This window comes from Lissotriton vulgaris, chromosome 9, assembly GCF_964263255.1.
Source record: "Lissotriton vulgaris chromosome 9, aLisVul1.2, whole genome shotgun sequence".
Classification (NCBI taxonomy): domain Eukaryota; kingdom Metazoa; phylum Chordata; class Amphibia; order Caudata; family Salamandridae; genus Lissotriton; species Lissotriton vulgaris.
Genome location: NC_141697.1, coordinates 623694044 through 623706086, shown reverse-complemented (window position 1 = coordinate 623706086; position 12043 = coordinate 623694044). Strand labels below are relative to the sequence as shown.

General features: G+C 46.3%; 1 protein-coding gene across 1 annotated transcript in view; it reads right to left on the bottom strand.

The window, feature by feature from the left end:
- Positions 1-12043, bottom strand: part of LOC147691980 (cytochrome P450 2G1-like) — a 480027-nt gene that overhangs the window by 249675 nt on the left and 218309 nt on the right. Inside the window, exon 5 of the mRNA XM_086938270.1 lies at positions 2463-2639. Within this exon, the coding sequence (XP_086794396.1) occupies positions 2463-2639 (177 nt within the window). The remainder of the gene's footprint in view (positions 1-2462; positions 2640-12043) is intronic.

Here is a 12043-nt window from a genome sequence, read left to right as displayed (position 1 = left end):
TTAAAATAGATATAGCACAAAAATGAGTCAGGGGATTCAGTTAATATAAGTTATCCAGATAAATCAACATTTTATCCAGAAAGACACAACGATCTCAAAGACTCGTAGTGCTGTAAATATGTCAATCTCTAATAACATTAAAACCCATGTGCAGCCTGGTGCGAAGCACTACGCTAAGCTCGCGGAGTTTGCGAAGTTTGCGCAACTTCGCACTACGCGAGCTGCACGTAGCACAGTGCGAACACGCGTAGTGCAGCGTAAAGTAGTGCAGCGCTCATTTTTTGCTTGTTCGCGGTCCTGAACGTCATGTTCGCGACTGCGAGCAAGCAAAATGACATCCCGGCGAGATTCTCAACGCGGGGAGGTAAGGTTTCTCAATGAGAAACTACCAGTTCGTGTTGAGAAAGCTGCAGCTCGAGTAATATTCTACTCGAGAAGCAGAAAACTACAGCTCGCACTGCGCAAGATGCCGTTTTCAATGATTGCACAGTGCCGGATGCTTGTCTGCACTGTGCAATCATTGAAAACGCATCTTGCACAGTGCGAACATGCTACTACGCAGCTCGCGTAGTGCTACGTGAAGTTCGCGTAGTGTGAAGTGCACTTCGCGTAGCTTTGCGTAGCGCTACTTCGCGAACTACGCCCACCCTTAATAAAAATAGAATGACTTAGTGATCTATCTGCACCTTTTTTCATCCGTTGCACTTTTGGTGTTTTTAGATATCTCTTTGGTGGTTTGTTCTGGTTATCATAATGTCACTTAGTCCCTTGATTTGGTTTTTGTGTAATTTATGATGAGGTAGGATACATGCAGCATATGTTTTGATATATTGACTGTGTGTATTTTAACATTCTAGCCCTAACGAAGTCTGTGGTTGTTACCACGAAAGACGAAACATGTGTTGGCTAAGCTCGAGTGTGAAGATCATCATTGAATAAGAAAAATAAATGAAGAATATAAGAAGATTCTGTCAACTTTGATTTATTATGAACATTGATTGTTGTTGAAACTTAGCTCAGGATATATCAGATTGTTTTTGCTGCACAAAAGAGGCCTGAACAAACTTTCAGCACAATCTGTAAAATAGCTAACCCTGCCCCACCTTCTCTGTAAGATTCGGTAATTCTAAAATAAGAATTACCTACATCTGCCCGCATCCTAATTAACGACTCTTAAATACCGATTCGGTATGATTCGGTATTTTAGAGTAGGTAAATAGGAATTACCTACATCGGGACCATTGGAATCGTCAGGGTGTGTAGATGGTTATAGGCTATGTAAAAAAAAAAAAACATTATTTAAAAAATGTATCTATACTACTATACTAAAGGAAGAACTTTCAGCCTTTGAGGCGGGTAAACTCGGGAACCACAGCACAAATCCACACACCCGATACACCGTTGGAATTGTCAGGGTGTGTAGATGGTTATAGGCTATATACATTTGAAAAGAAAACGTTATTTAAACAATTTATATAAAAAAAGTAGTCCCTCCGAAGTAGCGCCGGCCGTGACGTCCGTGCTCAGGTCAGGAGCGCGGGGAGGAGCGGCGTCCAGAAGCGCGACGAGGAGCGGCGGACATGGCGCGGGGGAGGAGCAGTGACCATTCGGTAATAAGGAATCACCTACCCATTCATTCCTATGGGCTTGGAGGCCCATAGGAATGAATGCAAAGAAATTCGGTATTACCGAATTGGTATTACCGATTCGGTAATCGTGGGAGGCATTTCAAGGGTGCCAGGGTATCCAAAGGACACCCTCTGGCACCCCTGAAATGTGCATGTGTTCACATGTGGCACACATGCATGCCCTAAGGGCATGGATATGTGCCACATGGCACACTTCAAAAACTAAAAAAGTGCTTTTTGAAAGGAAATCGCTATTTACCACCAACTTGGAGTTGATGGTAAATAGCGATTCCTTAAGGCTGAGATGCACTGTTTTAAGTGCTACCTACATTGCATTTAAGGAATCGGTATTACCAATTCCTTAATTGCAAGGCCATAAGGAATCGGTATTAAGGAATCGGTATTTAATGATTCCTTAATACCGAATCCTCCCTACATCTCAAATGCCTAAATACCAGTCGGTAACGGTAACATTTTACGAATTTCACCCTTACCGACCGGTATTGGCCCACCTACATCTAGCCCTAAATGTATTATACTAAATACATTTCACCTGTTTCTCAAACAACTTCTCTGTGTGAATGTATACGTTGCACACAAAAAGTTAAATAAGACACAAGCAGGAGATCAGTTCAAGGAGAAAATGTATTTTGCAGTATATTAGGACCCTTCTACTTTGTGCAAAAATCACCATATAATTCACATTATGTAAGATGTCGAAAAAGGCACTTGTAAAAGAAGCATATTACACAGCTCTTTTTAGCAGAGAAACACACTAAATAATGCCTGACAAGAGGTACAACACTTACTAAAGAGTCATCTTTGGTAACTTACCTCCTGCATTTTAATGAGAAAACAGTCAATGAAGTCACGTGGATCACTGGGATCTAATGTTGCTTGATGGTCTCTGATATATCCTTTCACAAATCTTTTTAACTCCTTATTATTGTGAAGGAATCTCTTGTGAGGACCAGGCAATGGTCGGATAATCCTTGGAAAGTGACTAAGGAGCTGTTAAAAGAGAAGAGTTATGGATAGTTAGCTATATAGCACATACCCCTGTGTATTGCTCTTGGGCACTCTTTTTTTTGTGACATTATGCTGAGTTGTCCTATGAACCATGGTGGTGTTTGACCAACCTCAGTAACAGTAGCTTTTCCCCTTTCTGGTTGTACAAATCTTAGCGGGATGCTACCTATGAAATTTGTAATCCACATATATATACACATATATTCCTTTATGTTAACATATTTTTCTCTAGCCACTGCTCTGACTTGTCATTCCTTATATGTTTTGTACTTGCTCAACTGATGTGAGGCTGCATTGCTTTAAGGGACTCACCATAGTGGATTCACTGCTGACTTTGGAACTTGAAAACTTGGGTTCTATTGCATCTTTGGCACTTGCCAAACGTCATGTGATTCTGGGTAGCCCACAAAATCATCTTTCTGAGTAGAGAAACTGAAGTATGGGAAATGTAATGCAACACATGCAAACCTCACATGATTCACATCAACTTGACTCATCACTCAGACCTGCATTAAACTCTCATGAATATGATTGTGCTTCCTAAGTACAAATTCATACAATATTTATATGTGCATGTATGTTACATCCAACCAATGGACATTGCAGCTAATCTCATGTAAGAACAGCATAGTGTTGTTTTTCCTTCCTATCACCCACACTGTGGGGCAGACTTTTTGTGTCGCTGTAAAGTCATACAAAGTGTCCCAAAGTGGCATATAGTTTAGCTATGGTACTTACACTCCGGCATAAACCTTTTTGGGGTCTGGAAAGTAGTCCTTAAAGCACCGCAATAATGCTTTGCGCTATTTTAATTTCTGTGGGCATCCCACGAGTGGTATTTAGGTGTTCCAATAGTCCCACCATTCGCATTGACACACAATTCTATTGACTACTATTGTTAGACAGGGCTTTGCTAAAAAAAATAGTACTTCCTTGAGGCAGGCGCTAAGTAAAGACAATTGTTAATTTCTCCTAACATTTCAAACATTGATGGGTACCTCACTGTACAATACACATCCAATGTGTAGAAAGTTTTCAAGTTTGTCTTGGCATAACATTTCGTACTGAAAGGGAAACCTTCTTAGGCAAAAGGCAATGCTAGATAGCACAACACACCTTTGCAGTGGGATGCACAGGGGTGTGTGTGGCACTAGGCAGCATATGTGTGTGCCAGAGCTGTAAAGAGTGAAAAAAACATTATTTCTTAGTAGATATGGCTCTGTGTGGCTCTCTTCCCCAAGCGTAATGCAGTACAGCAACTTTGTTTGCAGCACTGCTTTCAAATGGAAAATAATAAATGCCCTCCCCCCCCCCTCATGTGTTACAGTATAAATACAGTTAGAGGAGGTAGAACGATTTCAAGAACAAAGTCATTTCGAGGAAACTAAATGCTATTTAATATAGCAATACCATTGCACAAGGAAGATCTAATCCAGAGAAACAACTTGTAAATAGGCAGAGCATTCATGTGGGTAAAAGTCACAGGATATTTTTTTTTTGCATGCAACATAGCTTCACATGGCCGAAAAAATAGGTTGACATTCAGACAACCAAGCATATTCCTGTCTTGAAGCCATAAGTCACAGTAAATTATGTCCTTTAAAAAGTTTTCTGCTGTTTTATATATAAACCAATGAGAACTGTTATACCCTTTTGAAAAGTTGTGCTACATTTTTACTCCTATTCCCCTCTTTCATACACACTAAGTATCTGTTTCATTAGATCTGCTTCTCTCTGCCGCAGTTTTAGTGGTATGTTTACTCTCTTGGCTTCCCCCTCCTCTGTTTCAACCGTACCTGTGTTTTATTTCTTCTCGTCTTCTACCTCCTATGGTTTGTAGGCTGGGATTTTCTGTGCATTCCATTCTCATCCATCTTCTTTTCTACTGTTTCCCCATCCACTCAGCCCTTTCCACCTATTTTGTAATCACATCTAGGGAGCTTTTTCCATAGCTCCAGAGCTCCAGTCCCCCACCCCCATTCTACTACAATGTATCTCTTTACTGCTCCCTTTACATTTTACTTCCTTACATTTTCTGTCTGCCATCTCCTTTATTCTTTGTTATCTTCCATTGTAAAATTGTGTAGTTCTACATCCACTGCCTAATTCTAGTCATAGGAAATTGAGATAAGTCCACCTCCCCAACAGAACTCAGTGGCTTAAACGTCTCCCCTATAGAACTCTCAAGCGCCCCCCCCCCCCTTGCTTTCCAGTAAGGATATGGCACGATGGTGGCAATTTATCCATCCCCTGGTGAATAGTGGACTTTTTCTGCCATTTACTCACCCACTGGTTAAGTAGTAGAATGTATTTATTATTTGGCAGGAGACCTTGAAAATTGCAGAGAAACTTCACTATTTACTCGGCCGCTGGCTAAATAATAGAGATTCTGCTCTGTTTAGCTGACAACAGTGAAAATAGCAGAAAAACATCACTATTTACTGTTCCTCTGGTTATATAATAGAGATTCTGCACTGTCTGGCAGACAGCCGTGGACCTAGCAGAAAAACGTCACTATTTACCAGGCCGCTGGCTAAACAGTTATAAACTTTTCTGCTGGTGGCTATACAAATAGCAGAAAAATGTCCCTGTTTACCCAGCCACTGGTTAAATAGTAGACATTCTGCACTGTACGGCTGATGGCCAAATAGTGGGAAAACTTAAATATTTTCCAGGCTGCTCACTACTAAGGGCCTGATTTTGGAAAGCATTCCCACCTAGGGTCCGATTATGATGCGGTTAGGAAGACCTCCTAACGGCATTTGATCCTTCCAAATCGGATCGGGAATGTTTCTTCTCGACCGAGGGCCATATTACGATGCAGTTAGGAACAAAGGCTTCCATTGAAGTCAATGGGAGTCCAACCAGATCGTATCTGGAATCATCCGGATGCATCATACTCAGTCGGTCGGACTCTCCTGATCCGAGTCGGTCAGGAACCATTTCTAAACTGATTATATTGGGGAGATTTCCAAACCGCATCAGAATCAGTCCCAAAGTAGAGATTCTGAACTTTCCGACTGCAAGCTGTCCAAATAGTGGAAAAAAATGTACTATTTACCTGCCGGCTTGCTAGACACTAGAGATTCTATTACAGGACCGGAGGCTTCAGATTATGCTTCTCAAACTTTACTGCATCAACACAGCAGCCAATGAAAATATATTATTTTCGCAACAAACAATAAATTACTACATTTCCCATGAACACCATGGTTATAGGCACGCCCCCATAGTCCATAAGAACCCTCTGCGTGCGTTACACATCCTCTTTCTTTGCTGCTCAAGTCCGAGTTAAGTGCACCTCCCCTGGGTCCCCTCACTCTGCTTGTGTTTGGGTTGTTCCTTTGGGGTTCATTTGTATTAATTTAATATGTGTTGTATGATTGAGCCATAGCTCCGAATTGATTAATTTATTATTTCTGTTGGAATTGTTGTTGCACTTTTCTCTCTCCGTTTACGAACCACTTCAGAGCCGTTGACTTAGGACGTCAGTCTTTCGGTCCTCGCGCTTCTAGCGCTCAGGACAACGGTCTTTGGCCGGCAAGGGGGCCGCCGCGCTAATGCATACGAGCCCGATACTGGTAGCCGCAAGGCACGAAGAGGCTTCCCTCGTACGCCCTGAAGCTTCTTCGGGTGGCTCTCGGCCGACGCGCACTACCTTCACGCTTACCAATTTGGGCTAATTGGGCGGTTTTGGTAGCGTTTGGGCGGCGCGCCTCGTTCTGATCCCTTGGCTTTCTGCGAACGCATTGCACACGCGTTCCACACACCGGCGGGTCCCCTTGTGTGATCGCCAGCGCTCTTGAGACTGTTGGTTGGAAAATCTACGAGGCCCAGAGTGTGCACACGCTCTCAGAATCAAGGGCCCAGGTCTTTGACCTTTGACTACAGCTCTGCTGAGGGGGTTTGGGAAACGTTACCGTCGAACTTGTTCAAGTGTGCCCGGGATGACCCCCCCCCCGTTACCCCCCCTTTGTACCGGCAGTCGGCCGACGTTCCTTCACGATGGAGGGCTGGGTTCGCTACCCTGATGAGGAACATCACGATGAGGAGGAGATTGTGGATGGACAGCGGGAAGCTGTTCTAGAGGATAATATCGTGGAAGCCCTGGATGCCTCGGTCCAGGCTTCGGTTTCGAAAGCTATGGAGACGCAAGTCCTGCAGACGTGCATCAGGTGCTTGCAGAGTCTCTGCGCCCTATTCGGAAACAGCTCGAGGGTTTTGCCAAACGATATGGCTATGGGAAGAAGAAGAAGCAGAAATCAAAACACGCAGCCACTTCTTCCGAGACGTGCTCGGCGGGTCAGCAGTGGCCGCATGCTCAGTCTCTGGCTTCCCTGCCGGCGAAAGGGCCATCAGACCAATACTACGTGGGCGGAAAGGCCAAGTCCAAACCACCGATACCTGTGGATACGGGCACGGATGACACAAATACGGACACGGGTGCCGACACCGACACCTCGGAAGAGCGCCCTCCTCCCTTTAAAAAGGCCAGAACCGAACCGAATCCGGCGGAGGAGAAAATCGGGACATTCAATTTTGACCCGGCGGATATCATCCACCCCCGGTCCTCGGACTGGATCCCTCCCCCGGCGGTCGCTGAATATCTACACGAGAACCTCCGCAAGCCTTTCGGCAGGGAGGTCCGCAATCGTTTAAGGTCGGAGTGTCCCCGGCCTGAGATTCAAGATGGCGTAGCAGACACTCCGGAGATAGACGCGAGCATGCTCACGTTCTTACGTAAATTTTCCAAAGACCCGAAGAGGGGGTTGGATAGGGCCTGGCGAGGCTGCCAGGATAAGATGTTGGATGTCGTGGGGCCCCTAGCGAAAATTCTGGAAATGGCACTAAAGGCCAAGGAGGGTCCGGACGCAGTGGACCCAGACATTCTGGCGGGCTGGGCCCAGCGCGCCATTTGCCTCATGGGCAACGCGAACTGCGCCATCTCTTCCGAGAGGCGGAAATCCCTACTCCTTAGGATGGACAGCAACCTCACCGAACTTGCAGAAGCGGAACCCGGGCCCCTGGCGGGGGGTTTCCTCTTTGGCGACAAGTTCGTGAAGGACGTTACTAAATATGTCGGCACCTTCACCGCCCTTGACAAAGCCCAGAGCGGTATCAAGCGAGCCCTAAGCCAGGGGGTTTTCAACAGGGCCGGACGAGGCGGGGGCCACTCGTCAGGCCGAGGATTCCAGCAAGGCTCCCAGCGTGGAGACCGTGGCCGTGGAGAGTGGGACTCCACCCGCGGTGGGACTTTCTACCCTTCCAAGTGAAGATTCTCGAAGGGCCGTTTCCAGTCGGGAAACACCAGGGCCAACTTCAAGTCCAGCCAGAACTCCGGTGAGTGTTCCAGATCTTTCCATTCTTCCGTTGGGGGGACGAACGCAGCATTGCATGGCACAGTGGCGAGCTTTGACACAAGATGCATGGGTGCTGCAAACGATTCAGGGTTTTCAACTGGAATTTTATTCGCGCCCAGAGCAGGGTTCTCCTCCTCCGCCTCTCCATTTTTCCCTACAAGATCACAATTTTATAAACGAAGAGGTGGAAGAATTGCTGAAGAAAGGGGCGATCGCAAGGGTTCAGAGGGGCCCTTGGTCTTTCTTCAGCAACGTCTTCCTTGTCCAGAAGAAAGGAGGCGGCAACAGGTTGGTTCTCAATCTCAGGGATTTCAACCAATACCTTACCTACAACCATTTCAAAATGGAGGGGATCCACCTCCTGGCAGATTTGCTGCAGGAAAGGGATTGGTTTGTCCGCCTGGACCTCAAGGACACTTATCTGTCTATCCCGATTTTCACACCGCATCGCAGGTTTCTGCAATTCATTTGGGGCAACCAATGTTACGAATACTTGGCACTTCCCTTCGGTCTCTCCGCAGCTCCATGGTGCTTCACGAAAGTGATGAAACCGGTGGTCGCCTTCCTCAGGGAAAGAGGGGTAAGACTGATCATCTATCTAGACGATATATTAATTATGGCACAGGATCGAATTTGTCTCCTGCGGCATCTGAACATGACCATGTCTTTACTCCAAAGCTTGGGTTTTGTAGTCAACTCAAAGAAATCGGTACTGGTTCCGACGCAGTCGGTGGATTTTCTGGGTTTCACGATAGATTCTCTGTCGGCTCAACTATTCCTTCCGCAGGCCAAGTTGCGGGATTTGAAATCAGAGATACGGAAGTTATTGGACAGTCAGGTAGTGACTCTCAGGACGCTGGCCAGAGTAGTGGGCATTCTGGCATCGTCCATTCAAGCGATCTTTCCAGGGCCCTTGCATTACAGAGCCCTTCAAAGGCTCAAGATACAACATCTGCGGAGGGGCCTCTCCTACACAGACTCGGTACCTCTCTCGGAGGAAGTACGGACGGAATTACAGTGGTGGTTAAGTCACGTCGACGCCTGGCATGGCAGGGCGATTTTCGGGTCACAACCAGAGGTGGTGATCGAGTCCGACGCCAGCAGATGGGGCTGGGGCTCGCTCTGTGGAGAAGTTTCTACAGGCGGCAGATGGTCGGCACAGGAACTGGAAATGCACATAAATTGTCTGGAACTGTTAGCGGGGTCATTTGCGATTCGCACTTTGTCCCCAAAACAGACGTCTTGTTGCATCGTCCTCCGCTTGGACAATGTGTCGGCGGTGAGGTATATCAACAAGTTGGGCGGCACGAGGTCATCGAAGCTTGTTCAAATAGCCAAAGATTTTTGGCATTATTGTCTCCAGAACCAGATTTCGGTGGTGGCGGAATATATTCTGGGCCAGGCCAATCAGGTAGCGGATTGGAATTCCAGACATCTCAGGGATTACAGCGAGTGGAAGCTGCTCCCTCGTGTCTTTCGGTGGCTTCAGGCCACATGGGGCCCGTTTCAGACGGACCTGTTTGCCTCCAGGCTCTCGTTTCAGATTCACCGGTTCTTCAGCTGGAGACCGGATCCAATGGCGGCGGCGACGGACGCCTTTCTCCAGGACTGGTCTCAGGGGAGCAGTATGCGTTTCCTCCCTTCCTCATGATTCCCAGGGTGATGACACAGGTAATCAGACAGAAAGCGGAGATAGTCATGGTGACTCCGTGGTGGACGTCTCAGGCTTGGTTCCCCAAGCTCTTGCAGTGGAGCTGCGATTGCCCACGGATGCTTCCGGACTCGAAATGGTTGCTGCAGGGCCCTCAGCGGGAACAGCACCCGTTGCTTCTGGAGGGCAAGCTGTCGCTGATGGCATGGAGGCTTTCCGGGAACAGTGGCAGTTGCCGGGAATTTCGGACGAAACTGCTGAGTTTATCAGACAGGCATGGGCGCCTTCCACCAGGAAACGTTATTCCTCAGCCTGGAAAAAGTGGGTGGATTGGTGCGTGGGACGACGTTTGGATCCCGTGGGGGCGGAGTTGTCCCAGGTTCTGAATTTCCTGACGGAAAAGGCCGGATCAGGTTTAGCGTACCGGTCGGTTAATAATTTTCGGTCGGCAATTTCGGCGGGGCATGCCCAGATAGACGGGAAACCGGTGGGCATGCACCCGATGGTATGCAAACTGTTAAACGGCATCAGGGCTGCCAAGCCGCCCGCGCCCAAATATACAGGTTTGTGGGATGTATCCTTAGTGCTTTCTTTATTCAATACGTGGCCGAGTGATGCTCTTCTGTCCAGAAAGCAGCTATCGGCAAAACTGGCTATGTTATTGTGTTTATCGTCTTGCAGACGGACTTCGGATGTGAGAGCGCTCGACGTAACAGGTAGAGTGTTCACCCCGGAAGGGGTTTCCTTTCATATTACAGGTCGTACTAAAACTCTGTCACGTCACATTTCATATAATGCTTTTCCTTCAAATGACAAATTGTGTGTGGTTCATTGCTTGAAAGCTTACGAGGAATGTACTAAGGCCTTGAGGCCGCAGGGTTGTAAACAATTGTTGATCGCCATTCAGAAACCCTTCAAACCTGTGGCTGCGGCCACGATTGCTAGATGACTTCGTTATGTTATGGTCGAAGCTGGTGTAGATACTAGAATATTTGGTGCTCATTCTGTGAGAGGCGCAATGGCGTCGAAATTGTTTGGGTTGGGGTCAAGTATCCAAGATATCATGCGTTGTGCAGATTGGTCGTCTGAATCGACTTTCAAAACGTTTTACTATAAGCCAGTGGGAGATATTACTTCTGTTGTATTTAATCAAGCTTTAAACCAAGCATAATCTGAAGCCTCCGGTCCTGTAATAGAATCAAAAATTTGCTAGCATTCGCGCCAAGAATTTTCAATTCTATTAAGGACACGGAGGCAAGGATTATCCCACCCGGTTTAATGTCTGTATATCATACGCTTGCCCACCCTGTATTTCAGTGATTACGGTGGTATTATCCTTTTTTCCAGGAGCTGAGAAAAAGTCGGATTAAGAGACGATGGCCGTCAAGCTGTTGAGCTGAAGTTATTCTTCCATGTTGGAGTTCGTGTTGGTTCATGCAATGGACTTTCGCCTCAAAGAAAGAGGATGTGTAACGCACGCAGAGGGTTCTTATGGACTATGGGGGCGTGCCTATAACCATGGTGTTCATGGGAAATGTAGTAATTTATTGTTTGTTGCGAAAATAATATATTTTCATTGGCTGCTGTGTTGATGCAGTAAAGTTTGAGAAGCATAATCCTCGCCTCCGTGTCCTTAACCCTTTCGATGCTCATGACGAGCTCAGCTCGTCATGATGCACAGTTGAGCTGTGCTGATGACAAGCTGAGCTCGTCATGAATATAGAAGAATCTTAATTTCCAGCACAGGAGGGGGAAAACACCTAGCAGCCAAGGTGTTAATAATTGAAAATTCTTGGCGCGAATGCTAGCAAATTTTTGATTCTGCACTGAGCAACTAGCGGCTGTGCGAATAGCAGAAAAACTTCACTATTTACCCAGCCAATGGTTAAATGGTAAAAAGTGTGCACTGTTCATCCAGCAGCCGTGCAAATAGCAGGAAACCTTAAATATTTACCCAGTTGCTGGCTGAATAGTAGAAATTCTGTTTTATTCATCGGGAAGCTGTGCAAATAGCAGAAAACCCTTTCTATTTACTCGCCCACAGTCTAACCAGTAGAGATTCTGCACTGTTTAGCCATCAGCTGTGCAATAGCACAAAAGGTTCACTATTTGCCTGATCACTGGCTAACTAGTAGAGAACCTCGACTGTTTGGTCAAGAGCCGTGTAAATACCAAGGACACTTCGCCATTTAGCTGGCCACTGACCAAATTGCAGGAGTTTTGAACTGTCTGGCCAGCATTCAAGCAAACAAAAAAACTTCAATCATTAACCAACTACTGCTAAAACAGCAGCCATTTACAATTAGGCCAGGAGCCATGCAAACAGCAAATAAACATAATTGTTTTTGGAGCCGATGGTTAAATAGCAGAACGTA